The sequence below is a fragment of the Onychostoma macrolepis genome, chromosome 15 (assembly GCF_012432095.1).
Source record: "Onychostoma macrolepis isolate SWU-2019 chromosome 15, ASM1243209v1, whole genome shotgun sequence".
NCBI lineage: Eukaryota > Metazoa > Chordata > Actinopteri > Cypriniformes > Cyprinidae > Onychostoma > Onychostoma macrolepis.
In genome coordinates this window covers 8,695,357-8,723,204 of record NC_081169.1, presented here as the reverse complement: position 1 = coordinate 8,723,204, position 27,848 = coordinate 8,695,357, and the positions used below count along the sequence as shown (strand labels likewise).

Sequence of the window (27,848 nt, the reverse complement as noted above, 5' to 3'; positions counted from 1 at the left end):
TGTAAAAATAATATGAAATCGCCACCTCTTAAAATAGTTACATAGGGTTTGGAGTATTTAAATTTCTTGTTAATGTCACATTTTATGCATCTGTCACCATAGAAATAGAGATAATTGGATACTAATTTGAATAAACAGCATTTGTTAAGGAAAAAGAAGTGAAAGGGCAACTTGCTCACCGCCACACACTCCCACACAAAACAGAGACCACAGAAAGACGACATTCACATAACATAAAAAACAAGCAAACCTTTATTATAACCTTAATCTTTAAAATGAACAAGCACCCCTCCCCCAAAACACTCCGATAAACAAATTCAATCTTATTTACAGCATAGATGATTCAGATATACAATATTTATGAATGAAAAAAAAAAAAAAAATCACACTGGTTACTAAGCAACAACTGGTTTTATGCAGTACTTTGAACTACTCTTCAAATGCAATCCATATTGATATTTGGTCATGAAATGCTACCAAACTCCACTGCATAAGCCATTGAATATCTTCTGGCTCAAGTAGTGGTTCTCTACTAAAGGTTCGGTCACATTCGCGAAATTTCGTGGACAAAGAACATCCATTGTCTACTGTCAATGGTGCTCGCATTTGGAGTCACTTTCAAACCACACAGCTTGAAGCAGTTGTGAAATCTGCGTGGGGAAATCTATCACCATCATGTGAAATTCCCGATCGAGTGGATTCCTATTCAAATGAATGGATTTCGCACACACAGAGAAAAAGGGAAAAAAGAAAAAAAAAATCTGAACAGTAAATTTCTCCTGGTGGAATTGTCAAAAAAACGACGAATAAATAAACTAAAATAAACTTAAATTTAGCTGAGCAACGATAATCGCGATCACCCTTCTTAACATCGTTTAACACATTTCAATGGGACCATAAAGCATCGCTCTGTAAATTTAAAGTTTCAAACCCACTAATATCGTCACCATAAGGAATATTCCAGGTTAAATACATTGGGCAGCATCAGTAACATACTTGAAAAAACAATGCTTTCCCCACTTGTATAGGCGTGATCACATTCAGGAAATTGAAAATGGACCATTTTTTTTGTCTGCAAAATTTCACCGCAATTTTGCGTAAATGGTCCTTTTTGTCAATAGTGTAGCGATGTATAAAGCACAGCTCACACAGTAGTCACTTTCAAACAAAGCAGTTATCTGTTGGTCAGCATGGCGAATTCACGTGACCAACTTGAACATGAGCAAAATCTGCTTGGCGAACTTTTTCGCACTTGCGTGAAACTCTCAATGGCACAGATTCCTGTTGAAATTCATGGAATTTGCCAGCGAAATTTTGCAGCGCAACAATAAATGTGACCGTACCTTAAGTGCATAAAATTGAAATAATTTTCTGGAAAGCAATGCAGTCACACTACAGTTTTCATTCCTTTGACTTCCACTGATTGCGTGCAGTCACATTAGCGAAATTTTGGTGAAATTTCACAGACAAAAATGTCAACTGTCTATTGTCAACAATAACGGAGCAATGTATAAAGCACACCTCAAAAAGAAGTCACTTTTAAATCTTAAAATTAAGTTTTCGGTTTGTCAACGTGGCGAGTCTGCATAACCAATCTGAACCTGCTGCAAAATCTGCATGGGGGAAATCTTTCTCGTGAAATTTCTTGTCGCGTGAAATGCATGATTACGTGAATTCCTATTATACTGGCTGGATCTCACCTGCGAAAATTTGCCAAACTACATTAAATGTGACCACAAGTTAAGCATGTGAATGCGGAAAACAGAAAACGCAAGTGCATGTGAATTTCGCTTTAAGTTTGGTGAACTCTGCTCTACAAATTCATATCACATGTGACCAACAGAAGACATGTCACACACAAACTCTTAGCTGTATTAAAAGAAAGAATGTACTTTGCTGTGTCCGAAATCGCCCCCTATACCCTTAAATAGGGCACTATTTGTGCAGACAGCCATTTGTTGCAGTGTCTGACATTATCGAGTGCACTCATTCAATTCCATAATGCACCACAATAATAAGCGTCAGCCAATTTACACTCAACAGCCGAATGAATTCCCGCATTTGACCAGAAGATGGCATTGCAGCAAATTGGATTAGATTGCAATTTTTTTTTGGTTTTAGATACATGTTGAATTATGTTTTTAAAATGAGTGTGACGTCATATCAACATTGCAGTATCCGTTCAAATTTTGCACACTCAAAGTCTAGTGTGAGTGCAGCTTAACATGTATTTACCTTGGAATATTACTTTGAGTCCAAATTTTTGATGGATAAAAAAACCCCCGAATAAACAAACAAAACAGTTTAAGTGCATTTTAAGAGGTCGGACGATTATGAGAGTACGAGGCAGCCTCTTGAATGATGTAGAACAATCATGCGGTTAGTCAGTTAAGGCTGTGCTTGAACTAGAAGACATGTGGCGATCACCCACCCCATATTTACGACTAACAACATGTTCTTGTCCACAGCTGAGGTGGAAAGACGACTCCTTACCGCTGAAATGGTGTCGGACTAGTCTCAGTTGTTCTTTAGTAAGGAATGATCACTCCTCAAACAATATTCTCTCATTTAATATCATTAAATTACTATAAATTTTACAATTCTGTAGGTACAGTATATAAACAGTCAAAAAAAGTGCACTTGCAGAGAAAAAAAGAAAAAAAAAGAAAAACCACACATCACGTAGACAGTATTTAAAACACAGATCAAAACAGGTCTGTCTGTGGTGCATAATGATTATGTCACTGAGGGAACGGGGCCCTGCGCCGCTCATCGCCTCTAGATCTCCCTGTCATGGGTAACCAGAGCAAACAACGAACAAATCAACCCAAAATATGCACGACTAAACACCACAGCTACAGTGGAAGATTAATCGTGTTGCAGTCTGAAGGGTCTGAGCTGGTTGCTGCACAGAAATATTCTTCCATTCTAACAATATAACTTGTGGCGTACACTTTTTAAGTAACTTTAACTCAATAACAGGGTTGAATCTCACGAAGAAATATCTCAAGAAATCACAAGAAATTTTGCTATCAGAATTTTTTTTTATGCATTGTGACATTTTTTATCTGAACATTAAGCATAAAAAAAATCCTATTTGCATCACTATGATATAATAATAACATATTTTAAAATCAGAATCATTTATTTTTGTGAAAAGTTAGGAGGAAATGTGCTTAATTGTCAAAGTCAAAATTTCCAAAATCTTAATTGTCCTAAAGTAACCTTTATTTTCTTTAGGAAACGTATCTCTAATTTCATTATGGTGAAATATGATTTAAACATGTCCTTGAGTTTTTGGGAGATTCACCCATGCAGACTCCAAAAGCTTAAATTTAATCTATTATTTTTGTATGCAGGTTTTTCTTTTTTTTTTTTTGGCATTCGTGAAATACATTTTTAAACCACCAATCTCTAAAAATAAATCCGACGGTAGGAGGTCTGTGCAGAAAGACGGGTGAGGTTAAGTTAGACGATAACCTCTAACCCAAGCCAGACTGAGATGGCGGTAAACATCTGATATTCACCAGATAGTGCCGACCGAATGACAAGATCGGAATGGATGCTTATTTTTCCCCTTCCCCTCCTTTGTGCTTTTAGAAGCGCTTTAAATACACAACCAATGCAACAGTGTAAATATCTTTGTGTATATGGGGTTTTAAGAGCTGTACGTTCTCTCAGAAGATCAATATTTAGCTTTCTGGCCATATTTTAGCAGGTAAAAATGTAGTCTGTGGTAATAAGTGACCAACTAACCTGCACAGACCACTCATATGCTTATTTGTCATTTTTGGGAATGTCAAAACAAAATCAAGGGGACGTTCAGTTTAACACCAACAAAGATCTGATATGTCACAATGTATAAAATGATTCAAGACCTAGGAATGTCTCATCTACTGCTGTCGTTGAATGGTTTCTCCCAGTCTAGTGAAGTCTAGATGATGGCTGTTTATTTTATAAGAAGGGACTGTGTGTGTAAGAATCACAGGAGAAGTTAAAAACACGCACAGTCTCTCAGTCGGGTCTTGATTCACCTCTACTGCCCGTGCCCCTCGCTAGGGGTCTCCCAGCCCAGCGCAAAGCAGTCAGGGAGATCTGTCCTAGGTGAACAGCTTTCTGAGGTCAGAGGTCAAAGTTTGCAGATGGACTTCATCATGAGAAATGATCCAGATGTGTCTGGGTGTGGAAGGGTCACATTTGGGAGAGGGGTAAGGGGTGTGCATACCCAGAGACACCCGGAGCTGAAAGAAAGAGTTCAAGAACATTTAAAAACGCTATTATTATTTTCAACAAAACTTAAGTTATATCTGTGATGCATGCTCAATTACCCTAGACAATTTGAATTAAATAAATAAATAAATAAATATGATCTGATACATGATATTATCATTAAAAAGTTTGGGGTCAGTACAATTTAAAGAAAAAAAAGACATTAATTTGATCAAAACTAACACTAAAGACTTTTATATTACAAAAGATGTTTTCCTTAAATAAATGCTGTTCTTTTGAACTTCTCATTCATCAAAAATCCTGATAAAAAATATCATGGTCTTGTCAAATCAGCATATTAGAAAGATTTCTAAAGGATCATGTGACAATCCTTTAGAAAATCCTGCTTTGCATCACAGAAATAAATTACAGTTTAAGTTCATCCACATTACAGTTAATAGGAAATATAAAGTAATATAATACACAAGTCATATTTTGCTACAAAAGGCATGCATTTACCTGATCAAAAATACAGTAAAATCTGTAATGTTGTGAAATACTATTACAAGTTAAAATGAGTGTTTACTATTTTAATATATATTAATGAACACAATGTTTAAATCTTGTAATTATGCTTTCATAATAGTGTGTTTATTAATAATTGCATTGGTGTAACATACTGCCCCTTAGGTTTCCACTGTAAACGCATTATTGTACATCAGATGTGCGCGTGTCAGGGCATGTCAAATTTTTTTTTTTTTTTTTTTTTGGGTGGTAATCCCAGAACCTTCCTCTAAATCTGTCATAGAAAGAAACACTAATATATCCCAGTCACACTGAACTGACCTGAGGGGGGAGGTTGTGTGTGTATGGTCTGATGTCTGGTAGCAGTCAGGGTGTCCAGGCCCCTAACAGTTACACTGCTGCTTGGCCTGTGCAGCAGAGCCCCGGGGCTGTCTGAGCTGCCGCAGGGATGCGTCGCCGTACTGGATCCCAGAACCCATCCGTTCCGGATCCAACTCACCTGTGTGAGCATAAAGAGAACACAAACCTTAACCTTATAAAGCCTACTGTATCATATTTGATAAACAAATTTCTACGGCTTCTAAATGATCAATGTGATCAAAACTTTGCTGAAAAACCTGTTGTATTTAATCTACTACATGCCTTCTGCCGTCTCGTTTAAGGGGATTGTTCACTCAAAAATTAAAGTTCTGTCGCGGAAGAGAAGAATTGTTGAATAAAGTCGTTGTTTTTGTTTTCTTTCTGCGCAAAAAGTATTCTCGTAGCTTCATAAATCACGGTTGAACCACCGATGTCACATGGACTATTTTAACAATGTCCTTATTACCTTTCTGGGTCTTGAACTTGTCAGTTGCATTGCTGTCTATGGAGGGTCAAAAAGCTCTCGGATTTCATCAAAAATATCTTAATCTGTGTTCTGAAGATGAACGAAGGTCTTACGGGTTTGGAACGACATGAGGCGGAGTAATTAATGACAGAATTTTCATTTTTGGTGAACTATCCCTTTAATGCCTATAATAAGGCCTCTTAGTGTAATTGTAAAATGTCCACCTTCAGGTCGTGGTAAACATGTTTTGCTGTGAAATTTTGATAGATTTTTTTTATTTATTTTTTTAAAGTAAACATAAGAATAACATATCTGGTCTGTAATATTTCAAGATGAACACTTACTGGACTGAAGCAACTTAGATTTACTAGATCATTCATATATAATTTTTCAGTAAAAGTATTAAATATGATACATCAGGCTTTTGAGGAATGTTTATTATAGTCTCAATCATTATTGTATTGCATTATATGTTTTACAATTATTAATTATTATTTACCAACGACAGTAAAAACTACAGAGCTTTTGACCATAGTATTTAAATATCATCTTATTAAGACATATTACTGGGAAATATAGAGTGACAACAGATATTTATATGCATTTATGCAAGTTGTCAGTTATAAAGATCTCATTGACTTACAAGCTACATTTCATCTTACTTTTTGGTCATAAAAATATCATCATCTGCACCAAATTGTATATTTTTGCTCAGTTTGGACGCTAACACTTTAGTATGGGGACCAATTCTCAGTATTAACTACTTGCTTATTAGCATGCCAATTAATAACATATTGACTGTTTATTAGCGCTTATAAAGCACATATTCTGTATGACCATATTCTACATCCCTAATCCTACCCAATACATAAACTTAACAACTACTGTACCTTACTAACTACTGTATTAATAAGCAGCGAATTAGGAATTTATTGAGGCAAAAGTCATAGTTAATGGTTTGTTAACAGCGAGAAATAGACCTTAAAATAAAGTGTGACCATCTGGGCCTCTGAATAAAAATTATTTGTTCTTTTTCCTCCTCAAATATGAGCTCTATATTCTCCTATATCATACTTTATGAGCCATAAAAGCCTGATGTATCAAGAAATAGTAAACTATTATGCAGTTTTCACTTACCCGACTCAATCTTATTGAGGATGGTACGAGCACATTTGAGAAAGCCTTCCTCTACATTCTCCCCGGTTAAAGCACTCGTCTCCAAAAACATCAGCTCTGAGGAAGGACATAGTCAGGCTAACACATCAAAATCAAATCATCTGCTCACCCTACAAATGCTTTTGTGTTGTAAAGGTCCATATGGACACCTGTTATCAGGCTTGCTAAGTGTCAGTTACATAAGGTTGCTTTAGTGTGAAGAGCATCATCCGCAAGAACCAACTTATGGTCTTTAGCCGTGTCTACAGCACCCTTGTGACCAATACAGAAGAGCTCGTAAATGAGCCGCTCATAAAAATCCTGCTGTTCTAACAACAGAGAGAAAGAGACGCACTCTCTGCAGTGGCACACATCTGTTTGGTCAATTATGAATTATGAATACAAACAGATCTCTCTAGATATATGACAAACAGGTGCCAGAAGCAAGAGAAAATTGATGTTGTGTCACATTGTAAGGCAGAAACCGGAAAAGAAAAGTAGGGATGCACGATATTATCAGACTAATTGGCCAATAATAGCTTTAAAATGTAAATATCGGCATGATATGAAAAATTATGCCGATATGTCTTGCAGATAAGAGGAATACATTAATTCACATCTGCTCATGAGTATGCTAGCGATCAGATCATGTCAGCAGTGTTGGCTCATTCTTGAAGCAAAGTTTTGCTTGAATGGTGATTAGATTCACTGTTTTGGATCGCCGCATTTAAACAGAGAATGCACGTACAGAATGACGCGTTAGGTGTATGAAAGAGAAAACAGTAATAGCATGTGCAGCGGCAGCCTCCCCCGGGTCCTAATGCCCCATAGGGGGCGCTGTTGGCCTACTTCTAATAAAATGAATGTAAAATACGCAAAATAACATTTGTGGCCCTATTTAATGATCTAAGCGCATGGTCTAAAGTGCAAGGTGCAGGTGCACTTAGGGCGTGTCCGAATCGTCTTTTGCTAGTTTAATGACAGGAGAAACGGTCTGCTATTTCGCTATTTATACAGCGGAATTTGCAAGCGCAAAGACTGAACGCGTCTCCAGAGAGGAAATGGTTCTGCTCATGCGCAAGCAAATAAGTAGGCTAATTCTGATATCCGCAATTACTATCCATTATGACATGTAGGCATTTTTATATTTATGTAGACTACACAATAATAATCTTTTACGTTATAATCCTTAAATTTTTTTATATTTGGCATGTTTGTGTTAGCATAAGCAGAGTGTGGACCTGCCTATAGGCGCATGTTACTAACGTGCTCTTTAAATAACAACAAAAATAATGCGCCATTGACTTTAGACCAGGTTTTAGTTGGTCAGACTATTTCAGTTGCCTCAAAATAGTAACGCGCCAACAATGCGCCTGAACACACCTCGTTTTCAGACCAGCACGCCCATGGGCGCAAATGCATTTGCTATTTAAACAACGTGGTGCAGGACGTGAAAATGATTACTGCGTTGGGCTGAAACTAGCAAAAAACATTTGCGTTGCGCCTTGCACCGCATGTATGATAGGGCCCTTGGACTGTGATTAAATAAAGCAGTAATTGATGTCATAAAATCACAAGTATGTTTTGATTTAAAGGTCAGAAGCTATAGCTTACATGAATAATAATTAAAAAAAAATAAATAAAAAAAAAAAAAAAAATCACAAACATGACATTTGTATTAATTCTAACAAATAAGGTCTTGTTAAAAACTAACCAAAATTGCTTATTATTTCCACACAGGAGAGACTTGGTGTTGTTTCCAAACAAAAATAAATATATCGGTATCGGCCAAAATGAGTTGAAAAATATCGGCACATCGGATATCGGCAAAAATCCAATATCGTGCATCCCTAAAGAAAAGAGTCATTTTGGACTATAGCTACAAATGTGTTATGCCTAAAGAGCAGCTCTAACCATTCTCCTGGGCAAAACGAGACGCCTCTAGGAAGGTGACCTCACGGTCTGCATCCAGATCCTTCTTATTTCCGCACAGGATGATGACGATGTTGGGGCTGGCCAGTGTCCGTGCGTCCGTCAGCCAGTTAGTCAGAGCATTGTAGGTCTCCCGACTAGAGAACAAAGATGAACACAAAGACAAATTAATTTAGATATCGCTTTTTTCCCATAATTCACAGTTTCAAAGCAGGTTTACAGAAAATCATGATGTTAATGTTTATAATATCTTACTATCTTCATGTCTTATCGTTGCATTTAGCAGATTAGAGCTGGGCGATAATATAGTTCACATTTTGTAACAATACAATCAAGCAGCTGAGATTTGCTACATAATATATTACCCTATGCGATTATACTGTGTGTATGCAGATAAAGTTGGACATACATACATATACTCACGTAAAGCATTATTTTAAGTTTTATAAGACATGCTTTTTGATGGATAAAATTTAATTTAACCATTTAAACAAAAAACAGAATCCAGAAAAACTGAAACAGAAAAAATTGAATTTTGAAAAAAATTAAAACAGATTTCATAGGGCCTAAACAATGCCAAAATAGCTACTGATAAGCCTTAAAGGGGTCATATGATGTGATTTCAAGTTTTCCTTTCTCTTTGGAGTGTTACAAGTTGTTTGTGCATAGATAAGATCCCTAAAGTTGCAAAGACTAAAGTCTCAAACCCAAAGAGATATTCTTTATAAAAGTCAAGACTCGTCCACGCCCTCCTAAAACGCCTCATTTATACACGCCCCCACCACATGTCTACGTCACTGTGTGGGAAGATTTGCATAACACCGCCCAAATGTATACACAAAGAAAGAAGTCGGAACATTATTCTCACTGTAGTATTGTTGGTGCCGCCGGCGTCATGTCGTGGAGACGCTGTGTTTCGTTGTGAAAGCGAAACTACTTTGTTTGGCTTTCCAAACGAGTACACAACTAGAAATCAGTGGTTTCCTGAACCTGGGAAGAGAGTAGCCTACAAAGCTTGTGCACAAAGGCTGTTTTTATAAAGTGGGGCAATTCCAACTTTGCAAGGACAGTCTGGCGCTTCTAACTCACAGCCTTCAAGTATGTTTGCTTATTTAAAGAATTTGCTACTTACTATTCAAACGCAAATTTTGAGCTGTGTAGAGTAGTGCTTGTTGTTTGTCGTTTCTCTGATCACAAATGCAAACGTGGTGTTATGTTTACGTGGCACAATATGCAACGCAACACATAAAAAGACAGCATAAGTAATTATGTCCCCACTGGATGCAACAAATGCCTTGTTTGTAATGGGTTTTATTGTTTTTGTGTCATCACGCCGGGACACGGCATCACATTATGGTAAGGGGCGTAACATTTCCGTCACACGTTTGAAGTATTCGGCCAATCACAATGCACTGGATAGCTATCCAATCAGCGTACACCTCGCTTTTCAGAACGATGAGCTTTGTAAAAATCGGTGCGTTTCAGAAAGGCGGGGCATAGAGGAGCAACAATAATGTACAGTATGTAGAAAATAATGTGTTTTTTGAACCTTAGGGTGCTTTCACACTTGGTTCGCTTGCCTGGTCCGAACCAGAGTTCGATTGCTCCCCCCTGCCCCTGCCGGACTGCGTTCATTTTATTTTATTTGGGTCTGAACCGCGGTTTGTTTGCGTCAACAAGCCAGCAGCTGTTTACCCCGTTGCTTAGTAACGACGGCGCAGGAGAACGCGTCAAAATGCATAACATTGCTCTCTGCACTTTTATATATTGACGTTTTGTACCGTTCGTTTGGTTTACAAAGCTTCAGTGCATAACGGCACTTATGTCTGTCATATGAATGTACTGCAAATGCTCTAAACAATGCTGAAAGCGAACAGAAATGAGACCTACAGCTCACTGCTTGGAGCTCGTCAGGAAAGTGAGTGAAACACACACAAACCTACATTTTTATCAAATAATACGTCATGAATAGCGGTTCACTTCCGTGATTTGGTAAGATTGCGTTCACATCAGCAGCGAACCATACATGAACCGTACCCCAGACCACCCTTTTAAGGTGGACTCGGGTACGGTTCGCGGGTGCGCACCCGAGTTCAGAAGACAGCGTTCACATCATCCAAACGAACCGAACTCTGGCGTCAATCGAACCTGGGTGCGCACCAAAAGTGCTAGTGTGAAAGCACCCTTAAACCGCATAAACACATTGCATTACACCAAATCTACAAAATAATGACCCCTTGATGACCCCTTTAACCAATAGCCTGAGGAACCTAAGCGACATCAGCCGAAAAGGAAAATGCTTTCAGAGGTTTGCAAGTTACATTTTAATAACAATTATGAACACAAATATTTAAAAACCTACACAGACAAACTGTGCAGAGTAAAGCCATGTTCACACCAAGAACGATAACTATAAAGATAACGATATTAGCGTCCACATCAACAAACAATATCGTCTGTTTATTCTAAGTGCACGTGCGTCTGCCGCTTTACATTCTTGAGCTCCTTATAGCAGCATGTATTCTGATTGGATGTCAATGTCAATTGTGGTGTGGACTCTGCTATTCTTTAATATTGAGAACGATTTTTAGAACTCTCTCTTTATCGTTATCTTTATAGTTATCGTGCTTGGTGTGAACATTATTACTACCAGATGTCAACCTTTTTTTATTACATGTTGCCTTTGAGAGAATTGCCAAGCGTGTTACTAATTTTCAGTGTCAACATTTACCCTGATTTCCACCATTTATAATCAGTTCCAGAGAAACCGTTTTTGAGAGTCAATAACAGCGAACACTTAACATACTTAATTGTTAATACCGCTTCTCAGAAGTCAATGTCTGTGACGACCTCGGAGCGCTTTGAGAAACAGTGAGACAATACATGACTCATAATGCTGTCCTTCACATTTCCTCACTGTGCGTTCGTCATGCTTTCAAGGAATCTTGTTTTGTTTGAGTCACTGGTCTCCAGAGCAACCATTAGCCTGTGGCCACAGCAACAGATGAAAGGGAGCGTGGTAAATGTGTTTGAGAATAAAGCAGTGAAAACGGTCTGCAGCTGCAGCGACGAGAGTTCAGTGCTGAAGGACGACCCTCATCAAACACACACAATCCATCACTCTGTTCATGTTTCTCTCTCACTGTACTCACAACCCGTCTAATGGACCGAGAGTTGCCGCTCGCCAGAAGATGACATTTTATTACAGCACTGTCAGTCTTTATTACTCCATTGTCTGTGTCTCTATTACCAGGACAGCTGCATGGCAACCTGGAGCTCATTCAATTCAATGGCGCAATCATTCTCTTCATGTGCCTCTGTTTTAGTTCATTTCCTGCAGCTAAAAGATTATTTTTTTCATTTCACAACAAAATATATCTTTGTGGTCGGGTGACCCCCCAGCTGCCTTACCTTGTGATGTCATACACGAGAAGAGCCCCTGCTGCTCCACGGTAGTAACTGCGGGTCACCGACCTGTAAGACACAAGCGGAGAATGACCTCAACCAATCAGAGTCAGCACAGAGCAGTGAGGATGTGCTAATGGGCCAATCACAGGCAAGTACCTAAAGCGCTCCTGCCCAGCCGTGTCCCAGATCTGCAGTTTGACCGTTTTGCCGCCAACGTTGACAACCCTGGAGCCAAACTCAACGCCGATGGTGTGGTTGGAGTCCTGTTTGACTGTGACAGAAGATGATTGGTTAGAAGCTGAGCTGACAAACTGCTCAAAGAGATCGTTTCATTGATGTTTGATGCCAGCAGTGCTGTGTTTGTATTATTTGAACTATTACAGTTTTTTATTAAAATTATTAATTAGAATTTACTTTTATATTTTTAGTTTTCATTTTAACTTTAGTTAAAGGGATAGTTCACCCAAAAATGAAAATTCTCCCTCACGCTGTTTGTAACCTGTGCGTTGATCATGGTAATATTCTTGCTGTCTATGGAGGGCCAGAGAGGTCTCGGATTTTATCAAAAATATCTTAATTTGTGTTCCGAAGATGAACAAAGGTCTAATGGGTTTGGAACGACATGAGGGTGAGTAATTAATGACAGATTTTTCATTTTTGGGTGAACTAACATTTTTAGTCATTTTGTAATGTGCTTTTGTTATTTTTATTAGTTTTTGTTCTTTTTAAATATTATTGTTTAGGTTTAATTTATTTTTATTTCAGTTTCAGTTTTAATTTTAGATCAGTTTTACACTGAAACAATTGGTAACATCTATATTCATTCAAATTAAAAAACATTATTTAGCATCACTGAATCAACCTAAATACAACGAAACAAATTCTGGAATGGAATGGAATGGAAATGAAATCAACTGAAACTAATAAATAATAAAAGGATACGAGTTCTCAAAAGTCCAGTGTGTTTTGTCACTCACAGAAATTTTACATCAAAATATCACAGAAAATTCGATTTGTTTTATCATATGACCCATGTAGACTCAATACGCTTTCAATTTTTATATTATAACATTCAAAGCTCGTTTCTGTTTCGGAAACAACATAAATGGCAGGGTCTTTCAAAATCCATTTAATGTCAAAGACATAATTTACAGCAATTAAGCCTCTTTTTTTCCATTTTCTCTGTAAATTGAGATTGGCATTGGATTTTCTAAGCTCACTGACAACATGATTTCCATTTATTGCTTAACATACCTTTATTCATGTTTCAAAAGCATGTAAAGCTACTCTGGCTTCACAAAGAATTAACATTCAAAGCCGCCCTCTTTCTCTCTGCTGAGAATTAAAGGTCATGTTTTAATTCAAGTCTTTGTGAGAGTGCAACATTAATATGGGCTTACACTTGTTTTCTATGAACTGGTGAAGGAGGCATGATTTCCCAGTCCCAGCGCTGCCAATCACCAGGAACTTAAACAGGAAATCTGAAACCAAGAGGGAGAGAAAAAAGGAAACAGAATCAATATCGCTGTTGCATTGCACAGAGAACATGTTTAACGGCTGTTTGGATGCCATTCAGAGCGCTGGGCCATCCTGATCTGAACTACAGATGATCTCTCCATTCTTATGTCAGTCAAATTGAAGAGTGTATTCCATGAACAATTAAATCCATCGTGAAACGCAATGTTCTTCCAAGAAGAGTTGCCAAGTAACTGACTAAACATGCATTAAACTGAAGATTGCTCATATCAATGCATATGTGGCAGTCCTGATTCTGCCAAAGATGAATCCAGCAGAGCGATTTTTCTCATATGCTCAACAAAGCTGCATTTATTTGATCAAAATACAGTAAAAACAGTAACATATAATAAAAATGTGAAAGATTATTGGAATTTAAAGCACCAGTAATTGTTATACATTTGATCTATTTTAAAATGTAATTTATACATGTGAAGCAAAGCTGAATTCAGCATCATTTCTAATATCATTCTAATATGCTGATTTGCAGCTCAAGAAACATTTATCATCATCAATATTAAAAGCAGTTGCACTGCTTAATATTTTTGTGAAAACTGATACATTTTTGTTATGATGATTCTGAATAGAAATTTCAAAAGAACTGTTTATTTGAAATAGAAATATTTTGTTACAATGTATTTAATGTCTGCTTTTATCAAATTATTGCTCAATTGAAGTATTAATTAAAAAAAAAAATGCTATGACAATATTTGGCCAGCTTAAGGTTATCTGATAAACAGAAGTCTAAACTTTACAAAGGCTTTTAAAAATTCACTCAAATCTCGAACTTTAAAAAATTTTTAATATATTTTGGTCAACGTAATAGTCCATCACAAATAATCACCCACCTTTATCTCAAATTCTTGGATTGGCATTGACTATATATAAAAAACAATCAGTCTTATTTATGATATATAATTAGCCTATGACTATATCCAACCACAATGCTCTCTAGATACTGGCATCGGCCATTAAACAACCACTATTGGTTGACAACTACTCCTCCGCACTAACACTCTACATCTAATATCATTAGCTCATCAAACATCACATAATAAACTTTTATAGGCTATTCATCAGTGCAATAAAATAGTTATCAAAATTGTAAAGAAATGCTTGCGAGTCCTTGCTGAAGACACAATGGCAGGATGTCACAGTAGTGAGGGAGTGTGTGGTGTAGAAGTTCAGTGGGGTCGGAGCGGGTCTCGACACGGCCCACGCAGCAGGCCACAGGGTGAGACTAGAGCGTCCCAAAAGCTCTTTGTATTGGAAGAGGACAGAAAAAGAAGTACTTGCATGTGTGGGTATGACATGCACTCAGCCACAGCGGCTGGAACAGAGCAGGGTTTGTGTGGAGCAGGAGGATGTATGGAAGTGTATATGGATCAGAACAGACAGGGTTCTTACACCTTTCCCAAATTCAAATTCAAGCACTTTCAAGGTGCATTTTCAAGATTTTCCAGCACTTTAAACTGTGGTAAATTACATGTTTACACACACACTTGAGTTTTTCACTTTAAATCAAATGTTATTTAAAAACCACCAGTCTGGATCGCATATAGCATTGTATAACAAAGTATATAAATTATAAAATAAAAAATAAAGAAAGAAATAATTTACAGGGTACCACCATTTTTAAAATAAAATGTAAGGCTTTTTAAGACCTGCACAAAACAAATAAATACTATATGAGTGGGGAAAGGCAATTTCTATGGTAACATTAAACTATAATATGACTGCAAAAAACAAGATTTGCAGTTCAAATACATGTTTTCACAAATAGAGTTTTATAAAGTGACAAACTTAACATTTCAGCCTTTAAAATATTTTTAAGAAATAACAAAAAGGGATGAGTCAGAAGTATAAAGAATTATTTAGTTTTTCAGCGGCTATGTTGGCAGAGGATTAATTTGCACTTTCAATAAGCCCGCCTGCTGTTTTTACTCAGAACAAAAAGCTTGTGCCTTCAAAAATCTAAAACATTTAAACAGTAAGATGTCTTGTGTGCTTTAAATTAAAATAGTTCTTTACACTTTTGACTCATCCCTTTTATTTCTTAAAAATAATTTAAAAGCTAAAATATGAGGTTCTGTCTGCCACTAGGTGGCGCTTTTGGAACTGCATTGATACAGCGGTTTCCCCGGTAACGGCTGAACACAAAGCAAAGCTGTGCTCATAAATGATACTTTCAGACATTATACTGTACGTCGATGAGATGAAACGAAAATGCCAAGGCAGTCGGTTCACTTCAGAGATAAATTAATATTAAAAACACCCGCCCTGCATTGTGACTTTGAAATGTTTATTTTATTATTTCACTTTAATCGTGGAAATTAAATTAAATTTAATTAAATTAAATATTAACATATTTAATTTAACTGAGTATGGGCATTTCTGCTTACCTTTTACACAACTTGAAAGTGCAGACTCTCCCATGAAAAAAAGCAGAATTTACAGGAGACTTTACATTATTTTAACCATAATTTGTATTTGCCGTTTTCAAGCCAACACTCACTGAAGCGGCAACCTCCCGACGTGTTTTTATCTCCCGCTCGGTTCCATCAGAGGGCGTGCGTCAATAAAGACAGACAGATCACACTACAGCCACACGGACTCGAGCGGAGCTGTAGCTTATTTTATGTAAAAAAAAAAAAATCATATATATATATATTTATAAATATATAATATGAAGTATTCCGTAAGAAAATTATTTTTCATGACACCAATGCAAATGCATTTTCAAGCACTTTTCAAACCTTGAAAAATCTGTGTTAAAATTCAAGCATTTTCAAGGATTTCAAGCACCCGTATGAACCCTGAACAGAACAGCATGTATATTCTCACTGAAAGTGTGCCAGAGCGTTTTGGACAAAAATCAACTGTTTCACATCAAACCTTCTGAGGTGTCTGTCGTCTACACAGGCAGTATCATAACAGTCATGGACATCAACATTTATTTTGAATAGTCTACATAGGCAGTAAATCTGCTTGTACAAAATAAATAAACACAATTTCAAGTAAAATAGCACCTTAAACATTATTTTAAAATGATTTTGAAAAAGTATACTTACAAAATTATTTTAAAAGTTAAATTAGTTTATTTTTACACAGACTATTTTCAGTATTGAAGAGAGCATAATTGTAATAATTTTTTTTTTATAGGATTGACAACATTCACAAATGATACATGCACTGGAATTCAAAGTATTGGTGTTTTTTAAATTTTTTTATTTAGCAAGGATGCATTAATTAAAAGTGACAGTAAAGATTTATTCAAATAACTGCTTTTCCTTTGAACTCTATTCATCAAAGAATCCTGAAAAAACAAAAAAAACTAAACAGTTTTCACCACTGATAATAAGAAATATTACTTCAGCAATAAATCTACATATTAGAATTATTTCTGACGGATCACGTGACACTAAAGACTGGAGTAATAATGCTGAAAATTCAAATTTTGCCTTAACACGAATATAAATCACAATTTAAAATTTCACAATATGACTTTTTACTGTAGTTTTGATCAAATAAATTATTAATTCAATGATTTTGAATCAAAAACATGAAAGAAAAAAAAAAATCTTTCCGACCCCAAACCTTTGAACGATAGTGCATAAGTTTCCCATTGAATAAAAGATGCCTCAAAATTCAGTTTATATAGACAACAAGGTTTTGGAACAGATCTTTCATGAATACTCTGTCATAATGAAAGAAGGTAAAAAGGCAAGGACCTTCAATGCATAAATGACTTTCACAATCACTCTAACATGACATTTAGGCATAATAAATCATATTAAATTGTGGTCCAGACTCAGACAGTCAGCTAATGGGTGCTATTTCTGGTGCGAGTGTGTGTACTCTGACAACATGACCTTGAGGATGTCTTCATGGAAAAGCAGCTGGTGACTAAATGTTCACTGCCAGTCTGTACAGATACTAGCAGCTTAAACATCAGTTTTTGGATGTTTAAGACTAAATTACTTGTATCTGACATGTGTAAGATGTATCAGTTCCCTTTAATGAACTTTAAAGGGAAGTAAAAGGGTGTTGAAAAGTGATGTAAATATTAAAGAGGACTGAACTTCAGGCCCATGTTTACCAATGTAACTGCTGGTTTAGATGCACAACACCACTAGTAAGACAGCCAGACCGAAGTACTTCCAAATACTGGTAAAAGTCCATACTCGGCTATAAGGCAAAGTAAGTCAAAAGATCATGTGATTAACAAATGACTTTCATATTTCACTTCCTATAACAGTCTATGCTGAAATAATGAAATACCATATCCGTCATCATAGGACTGCAACAATTAATCTATCAAACTGGAAAACGATTAATCTAATAATATATCTATATGAAATGCATGTTTAAGAGTGAAGCACAGCACTGTGTTCTTACCCATCCACCACTTTAACATGCATTCAGGATAGCAACGTGTCAACCAGCTTCCCATACTAGCAGATAAGTGTTGTTTTTTTTTTTTGTTGTAATAAATAAAAGTTTTAATAATAAATATTTAAATGGTTTAACATTTGAAAAGGAAGACATTAAGATAAAATTACTAATAATGCAAAATAATACTATTAGTGTTGTCAAAAGTACCGACCACGATACCATTCGGTACTGTTTATTTTAAAATGCATTTTTTAAAATGATATATTAATAATGTAATTTTACAGTTGGAATGCAAAAAACAACAACATTTTTATTATTATTATACTTGCTTTTTTTGTTTTACAGTGAAATACTACAATAATAGTATTTTGTTTTTAGTCATTTTAGATTTTTATTTAGTAAATAAAAATAATAACAATTATCTTTATAGCCATTAGGGCTGTGCAAACATTCGAATGCGATGATCATGCGTATCTAGGCAGTAAAGCCGGTTCTGTTATTAGTAGTAAATCTCCTTCATGTGCTTTCAGATGGAGCGGCATTTACTACACAGAGCCGTAGTTCACTGACAAGTAGGGCTGGACGATATATAAAAAATTTTGATATCTCAATATTGTCAACATTTTTACAATATTCGATATGTTTGTATTTGCTTTTAAATAATAAAAAAACATGATCGATTTTCTTTTGCCCCCATTTAAACAACAAAAACTATTTAGATAGAACAGCTATTGTTACAAAGTAACTACAAAATGTTTAGTGCAAATTTAAGCAGTTAAAAAAAAATCTAGACCAAGTGATCACTTACTGCTTTTTATTAATGAACACATGTAAGAAAGTGCATTCTGTCAACTTTTTTTAGTACATGCAATTCACAATTTACACTGTGCAACAGGGGGAAATAATTAAACTGGGATAAGATTTTTTATTTATTTATTTTTTTTACAAGAACACAAGTCTGTCAACTGTCTCTGGTTTAAGAGAAGCTCTGTGGCATGAAACTATGTTCCCACTGGCACGGAAAACCCTCTCAGATGGGGAGCTAGTTGCTGGAACACAGGTATTTCTTAGCTATTTAGCAAATTTGGGGAAATGTTCCTCATGGATGCTCCACCACCATGAGCACAAATCAATAGAATGTGGACTCATACATGGTTTATTTTACCTCAGTGTACTGATTCATTATAGGCTTTTATAAATTAATACCAAAGACTTATGCACTCTATCTGTCTATATCAGGGGTGTCAACCTCAGTTCCTGGAGGTTGCATCTAAACTCTGCAGGGGAATTGAGTTTGACACCCCTTGGTCTATATTATGAAAACTGGTAAAACAAATGAAAATTATTATAACAGTGAAATTCCTAATAGTAATTCCAAATTGCAATAGCCTATGTTTTTCTATTCAATCAACAGCAGTTATGCATTTATTTTAGGGATGCACCGAAATGAAAATTCTTGGCCGAAACCGAAAACCGAAAAAGAGGAAACCAAGGCCGAAAACCGAAACACCGAAAAGAATTATGCCAATTATTAGTACCATTGCATTTATGGCCATGACTGTGTACTAACTAAAATCAAGGCATTGCAATTGCATAAATTAATATTAAAGTTTCAAAGAATAAATCAATTACAAATTATGCAAATATTTATTTAGCACATTGCAACAATGCACAGTATAAAATGTTTAACTTGACCCCACTCATGTGTACATTAAATAATAATGTACAGGCCTACTGGCCTGCTGAAAGGTTGTAAAATTAAATGTTCTCATAAAAACAAAGTGCATTTAGGTCAAATGCATTTTAAATTTTTCTCTGTAGGAACACTACAAGAAAGTGCATTCAGAATAAGTACAACTGCTTAAAGATACAATAATATTTTCTCTGTAGGCCTTCAACATAATAGTGTATCAAAACAAAGACTGCCATATCCCATATGTTAACTTTTGTGTATGTTTATGCCCTTTGCCTTGACACCATCACTGGGAAACTTCCTTGCCTTTTCAAAAACGTCCGCCACAGACACTCGGGCGTGCTCGGAGGCGTTTTCCTTTTCTGTGCCGCGACGCGTTCCTCTCATATTCAGCGTAGCGATCGGAATGTTTGGATTTCAGGTAGGGCTGCGCGATATTTTGCATGCGATAGTCATGCGCATCTCGTCAGTAAAGCCGGTTCCGTGATTAGCGCTAAATCTCCATCACCTGTTTTCAAACGCAGCAGCATTTAATACACAGAGCCGTAGTTCACTGACAAACTACGCAATTCGCGCTCAGAATCGCAGATGAATCGTTTGCGATATTGAACGTGATATTGCGTAGCTTGTCGGTGAACTACGGCTCTGTGTATTAAATGCCGCTCCATTTGAAAACATCCGTCCACACCGCAGACATGTTGCTTCAGACAAGCACGTGCAGGTCGCGGTTTCTGTTTGCGTCATCACAACATTTCGGCCGTATTGTTTGATCGGTGTTAAAAGTCTTTCGGTGGCCGAATATTCGGTGCATCCCTAATTTATTTATTAGTTATGCATTTAACAACGTGCATTTATTCAGCGATCACAATCGCAAACAATACAGTCGAGATCTCATGACAGAACATAGACAGGTTGAGTGACACTTTCATTTTGATCGCTTAACTCCAGCTTGTTTGTCGGTGTTTTCAGATCATCGTCGGCGGGGCTTCCGCAATGAGGAGCGAGCGTGTGCGCATGGTTGCCAGATTGCTTAAAATAAGCAAAACACGGAATAGAAAATGTATCCTTTTAACAGCGAAGCTCTGATTCGGGGATTTGAATTCTTGATATCTGGCAACCACACTCATGAAAGCTTGTGTAGTAGAGGCGTGTAGAGCAGTCCGCAATAACATTTTGTCTCTTTTAAATTTTTTTTAGGAAAATACAGAGGTTTTTGGTAAAGTGTTAAAAAAAGACCGTCTCCCACCTCACGTCTCTTCCGTGGTAATACGTAAGGGGACGTAATATTGGACGTTCGGCTTGTTCTTTTGGGAAGGTATGCTTGAATTTGAAATATTCGATATTCACAATATTTTCTAATTTTACATCGTCGTCAAAATGATTACGCAATATCGTGTTCATAATCGCAGATGAATCGCATTCGATTATGAATGCAATATTGCGTAGATTGTCAGCGAACTACGGCTCTGTTTATTAAATGCGGCTCCATCTGAAAGCACATGAAGGAGATTTACTACTAATCACAGAACCGGCTTTACTGACTAGATGCGCATGATTGTCGCATTCGAATATTTGCACAGCCCTAATAGACATATTGACATATCACAAAATTCTGGCCAAATTGTGCAGCCCTACAAAAATACATAGCAATCCTGAATTTTTTATCTGGGTTCAGATATCCCCCCCAAATACTGCAGCCCTACCACAATGCATTGCTCTCAACCTGCCAATTTTCAGAGTGACCAGGCAATATCAACCTCAATTTTGAATTAAACATGCAAAGTATTGAGTAGCATACTACTTTTTGGTAGGGCTGAAAAATCAATTAAATCACAATTAATCGCTTCCTAACCAAAAGTATGTGTTTACATAATATATGCATGTTTATTAAATATATACATGTTTGTGTGTATACACATAGTACTAAAGATGGCTCGACACCATAATTTTGGCTTCGGTACGATACCACAATGTAATACCTCGGTATCGATACTAAATCGATACCATAGGTGACAAATAACCAGCCTCAAAAGATAAGTGAATTGAAAACAACTTGATTAAAATAATAATAATAAATACAGATTCATATCTTAATCAATTTGTATCAAACTGTAACATAAAAACCTACCGGGAACATAGGTTATATTTTGACAGTTTGAAGAAAAAAAATAAAATACTGAAATAACAAAACAAATGTTGCTTTATTGTAAAGTGTTATTCTAACAGTCAAAGTAATATTCAAAATCACGTTATTATTTCTCTCTCTCTCTCAGATTTTTTTTTTCAGATTTCAGACTCGGATAGCCAAAGAAAAAGCATTAAATATAAATCTCACTCTCTAGCTCTCTCGGCTGCTTCATATTAGCCAAAATTAATATAGCAAAACTTACTTAATTCAAATTCAATTAATATTCGATTGTATAAAATGCAAGTGCTTATATTATGTGACCAAAACTTCACTGGTTCTAGCGTGTCATGCACACACATTTGCACTTACTGTATCACATCTGTATGTGCGTTGATCAGTTGTAAATAAAAGTTAAAATTAAATCTGGATTTATGAATGATGCACTCGTCAATCTCTTAATTCTCTGAAAAGATCAGGATGAGCAAGCGAAAAATGCTTAAAAAGGTTTGATGTGTTGCCTCCTGTGGCAACACATGATTTATAGCAACGCTTGCATACAGGTGCAGTAAGGTCAGTTCATTCTGTTTTGTATGCGAAGTAATGTCATATTTCACTTCTACTATTCTCTTTTTTTATTAATTTCAGGTGAGTTGAGAGAGTTTGATCTGTTTGATCCATCGCGTTGTTCTGTTTTCACATTTACCGGTTGCGCAACAATTTGGGAAGCACTGCCACCTACAGGTGCACGTCGCAACCGCAGCATATGAAATACTGAATTGAGCAAAATTATGATATCGTACCGTTTGAAATATAATATATTCCAGTATTTTTCCTATACCGGTATACCGCACATGCCTAAATAGTACACACACATATTTTTCATAAACACATACTTTTGTTTTGAAAGTGATTATTTGCGATTAATCGATTTTGCAGCCCTACTTTTTGCCATGTTTATTGTTGCATAACACATACTGTGCCAGATACCATCTAAAAAAACAATATGCAGTATTTAGGGGAAAAAAGCAAGTATAAGAGATGATTTCAGTGTCTTTGGGGCTTGATCTGCTACAGTGGGACAGATGAATCATACTGTGTATATCACTCATGACAAATGCTAGAGTGAAGTCATGTTAAAAAGACGATCAGTATTCTAGTATGGTATCCTGGATGAGCGATGGATTGTCGTTAAGTGTGCCCCTGGAGATTGGCTAAGGATATCAATACGCCATAGTAGAGCAATTACAGTGCCAGGGCAAGATGGTCATTCTTTCTCTATTGGCATGGAAAGGTGATTTGTAGGCCAAGTGCACTGAAACTGACTCAGTTTCACAGGGGATTGATGGGGGTTGGAGGAGAGAAAGAAGAGATGAGAGTGAGGGGGAGATTTCTGCAACATGAAACTACTATCCACATTAACTACATGAATATTTTAGCATCTACAGCACAAATACATCAGTCGATAATCAGACAAAAGACATGTCTGAAGCTTTCAACCAGTGATTTAAAGAGGCCACACATGCTTTATGGCTACATTCACAATGTTAGTGTGACTTTTATTGCTTACTGCACAGTATACACTGCACTGCATGTTGAGAAAGATAAGTTAAAAGTCAGGGTTGATAATATTTCTGATTTACAGCCCATCATACTATATATGGAAAATCAGGTAGAATAAGCTGGGATAAAGTAGTCCTATTGCTTGCAGTATGCTCCATTTTATACTGTATATTTTGGCAAATGCTGTACTATTTTATACTGGTATCATTCCATTTTTTTTCCAGAATTTGCATACCGCATTTGCATACTTTGAATAAATGACATACACCGTTGATAATACTAAGAGCAGAATGCTATTCATAACAGGCTTAAGGGCACTGAAGAGTCAACATTAAACTGCTTTCACAAGTCATTTTAATTTAGTATAATGTCGCATTTCTGAGTGAAACTATTCAAAGGAAACTTGATTTTATCAATTTGCAACTGACTGTACCATGAAAAGTGCTGTCTTGTTTAGAGGTCGACCGATTCATCGGTTTTGCCACAACTATCGGTTATCGGCAAAAATCCATGCCGATAGTTTTCCGGTTTGCAACCGTTGCCGGAATGGCTGAGAAGGGTCCGCTGGCATTATACAGTACGAGAGCGGCCTCTAAAGGCGGAAATCACTGACAGCACGTGTTGTTTATTTTGACACGTGACACTGCGCGCTACACAGAGCGGGAAACTCCAGACGCGCATTTAAATACAGCCGACAGAAAAGCCTGCCGGCTGAACAGAACGCCATTCACATAGTTTTCTATTAAAATACATTATACTTCACCCTAGGCTATAAATTATGTATTGTGCATTTTTCAGCAAAACGTTTGTCTTTCTGTGGCTCTAATAAAGTCGGTATGCTTCATGTAGAGAGCTGTAATAGATCACGCGTTCTCTTTCCACTTGCTCTGTTTTTTAAACACCGAACTTCAAACTCATTTATGCCACATTGTTCATTCTTGAAGCAAACTTATGTCCGTTTGGTGATTTAAATAAATTGTTTTAGACCGCCACTTGATCTGAACGCAAAGCGTCTGGTGTGTGTGTGCGTATGTGTGATACCTCTGAGTTCTCCTAGATGCAGCGCTGCGCGACTAACTTTTTTTTTTTTTTTTTTTGATTAGATAATTATCAAGTGTTAAAAATAGAAGCAAATAAAGTGTGTGAGTACACACACAATATCCATATGTATGTAATTTTAATGCTATGGCCTTGTGTAGATATTTAAACATGGCCATCTTTAAGCATGACTGTTGAAATTAAATGGTAACATTTAACAATAAAAGTCCATTCGTAGCATTAATGAAAACTGTAGAAGTATTGTTCCTTGTTAGAATGTTTTCATTTCAACATTCACTATTAGCTACTAATAGGCTATATTTTTACATTTTAAAGTTTCTTCTTTTAACATTAGCAAATTATGAAATAACTTTAATGATCAATATAGTAAATAATATTAATATTTTTATTTATTTACAAAGTATGGTTCAGTACTGTTGCTGCTTTTTTTTTTTTTAAATAGTAAAGCACTAGCTCTCTTTCAGTATCCATTGTGAAAACCGATATCGGTATCGGTAAAATCCACTATCGGTCGACCTCTAGTCTTGGTGACATCAACCTAAAAGCAAAGTTTCAGAGACGGTACAAGATATGACCCACTGATTATGAAGACAAACATTTGTTTTCTTTGGAAGAACATTCATCAATGGATCAACTTTCACAATTTCACAAAACTTCATTAAAAAAATTTTTTTGGTAACATTTTAAAGGGATAGTTCACCTTCAGTTGGTCCTTATTGACTTGCAAAGTGCTTTTTTTTTTTTTCCATGAAAGTCCATGGGGACCAGCAACTGAAGGTGAACTATCCCTTTAAGGACCCCTTTTCTCCCCCTCGCACACATACTAAAAACATTTTACAGTTTGAACAGACGTATTTTTAGTTGCAACTTTGAGTGAAAAACTCACACTGGCATGTCCTTGTACAATAAGAGCAGGAAAGTGGATTAAGAATGTAATTTAACTTTATGCAGGATATTGCATAATACTGCAGCTATACTGCAAAATGTGCATGAAAACGTTAATATCAGTAATAAAATAATTAGTAGTAGTGGTGGTGTTACACTAACATTAAAGAAGAAAAATACAGTACCTCTTCTAGTAAACATTCCCTTTTCAACTGATCAGTGCTCATCACAGCAAGGACAAGTGGTGCTTGTTTGAAGAAGTGATTTTCTCTCAGTGTGTAAAAATGAAACGGAGATAGACACAGTTCATGCAGAGCAATGATGCGTGATGTTGAAGACGGAAATCACACGCACAAAGTCAGTGCAAAGAAACTATCCTTAAACCACAGGCGTCAAGTTTCTATTAAAGCTGCTGTAAGTGATTTCAGCTAACTTTCACCAGATTGAGTCATCCATTCAACCACACTGTTCAAAAACCCATCCGATCTGCTAACAAAACAACTTATTCATGAACAACCTGAACAAACAACAAAACTGTACGTGAACAAGGATCTTCTGACTGAACAAAAGAAATCGAATCTCATTTAAAATGAGAAAGAGAAGAAGGGATTATGATTGTGTTAAAATGACTAACGTCCAAACTAAGTATATTATTATTAAAAACTATTAATTCATTTATGCCTTTTCCCCCAAATCTAGATAAAAGTCATGCCCAAGAGTGGACAAAATGGAGGGAAAAAAAGACATGAATTGTCATCATTTGTAGCAAAGTGCTCACGAGATATATGGAAAAACAAATTTTAATATGTATGACTTAGTATTTTTAATGAATCGGTTAAGTGAATGATTCAATGATACACACAAAAATGCTCCGTTTTTGCTAATGGTGCAGATAAAGTTGATAAAGTATGGAAGTCTGTTTCCGTCACTGAATATGACATAAAAAGGTAACTAACTTTTTATCTCTTAATTCAGACAATTTTTCTTACAAGGTATAAACTCGCAACTATGAGAAAAAAAAGTCATAAATGTGAGCTTATCTCTCACAATTCTGACTTTATTTCTAGCAATAGCGAGTTTATATCTCAGAATTCTAAGTTATTTTCTCAGAATTGTGAGATATAAACTCAAAATTGCAAGTTATAATGTCCAATTCTGAAGAAAAACTATTTTTTTTTAGGAATTGCGAGTTTATATCTCACAATTCTGACTTCATTTCTTGCAATTGCAATAAAGCCAGAATTGTGAGATATAAACTTGTAATTCTGAGAAAAAACAAAACGAAGTCATAATTGTGAGTTTATGTCTCGCAACTCAGACATTACAACTTGCAATTGCGAGTTTATTTCTCACAATACTGAGAGAAAAAAGTCACAATTCACTTTAAATGACTGACAGGCAGAGAAGGGTTTTGATTGGCTAAATAAGAGCGGACCGCACCCCTCGTCTTTACTGCTGTCTACAGAGCCTAGAACTGTCAAACACACGTGTGATTTCTGTTGGATAGTAAGGACACTATTTGTGTAGTATTGTATGATATTAAAAATAAATAGCTTACAGCAGTTCTAAGTAGATAGGAAATGAGTTTTACAGCTATGTATATATTAGTTGATGGAATATTTATTATCAGTGATCAAATCAGTTTAGCAGCTCTTGCCCGGCTTACACAAACATATTTATGTAGTTACACATATTATTTCAGATATCATTATCACCAGTACAAGCTGATTTGACAGGCCCATCTGAGAGCGTTGAAATTTCCCAATAAACACATATTTACACACAACCTGAGCAGGCCAGAATTACAGTAATGACTCGAAAGGTATATTATTGTAATATCACGTACTAATAATAGATGTTTACGTAAAAACTACAGGTTTGGAGTCAGAACTCGTCTGCCTGATAATGATTATGTTGATCCAGCACGCGCGCTCACCCACACGCACGCGCCAGCTCTCGCTAGCTGTAAACGCGCTAACAACAACACAAATGAGCTGTCATTACCGTACGTCTCTGACATGTCGGTCCCACCGATGAAACCAGTCAACCGGGCAGACGATACTCTTTATCCCCTTCTTCAGATAAACGCTATGCTCTGATTTCGTTTCTGTGCGCAGTTCTGATAGCCAACAGGCTAACTGCTGCTAACGCCTCTCACCGTTTCCTGTTTTACAACACAAACCTGCGCGTGCACAACGTGCTCGCGACACTGAACCGATGTCATGACGCATCTCACGAAACCTGTCACGGTTCACCACATAATCAAAATAAACAACTGAGAAATTACTTCATAAATGAGAAATTTAAAAGCATTTCCAGTTAGGAACCTACAATGAAAAAATACTGAAAACAGAAAACAATATAGAATTATTATTTAAATTTCAACATCATGATTGTGTTTGTTTGAACTGTTTTTATGCTGATTTAAATAAATAAAAAATAGTGTTGTATCACGTTGTTTTTACGTATCTATAGTTTATCTATTTCTCTATCTATCTATTTACCATAATACATTAAAAATACTATATTATAATAAGTAAAAATATTTTATGTGTAAA

General features: G+C 36.2%; 1 protein-coding gene across 1 annotated transcript; it reads right to left on the bottom strand.

Annotated features, from left to right (window-relative positions):
* Positions 1–357: 357 nt before the first annotated feature.
* Positions 358–27,501, bottom strand: rab4b (RAB4B, member RAS oncogene family). Its single transcript, XM_058744415.1, has 8 exons — positions 27,295–27,501; positions 13,456–13,536; positions 12,212–12,326; positions 12,059–12,121; positions 8,630–8,784; positions 6,698–6,793; positions 5,056–5,233; positions 358–4,241 (listed from the first exon to the last, which is right to left on the bottom strand). Exons 1-7 carry the CDS (start codon positions 27,308–27,310, stop codon positions 5,118–5,120), a joined length of 642 nt encoding a protein of 213 aa, XP_058600398.1. The 5' UTR covers positions 27,311–27,501; the 3' UTR covers positions 358–4,241; positions 5,056–5,117.
* Positions 27,502–27,848: the final 347 nt, after the last annotated feature.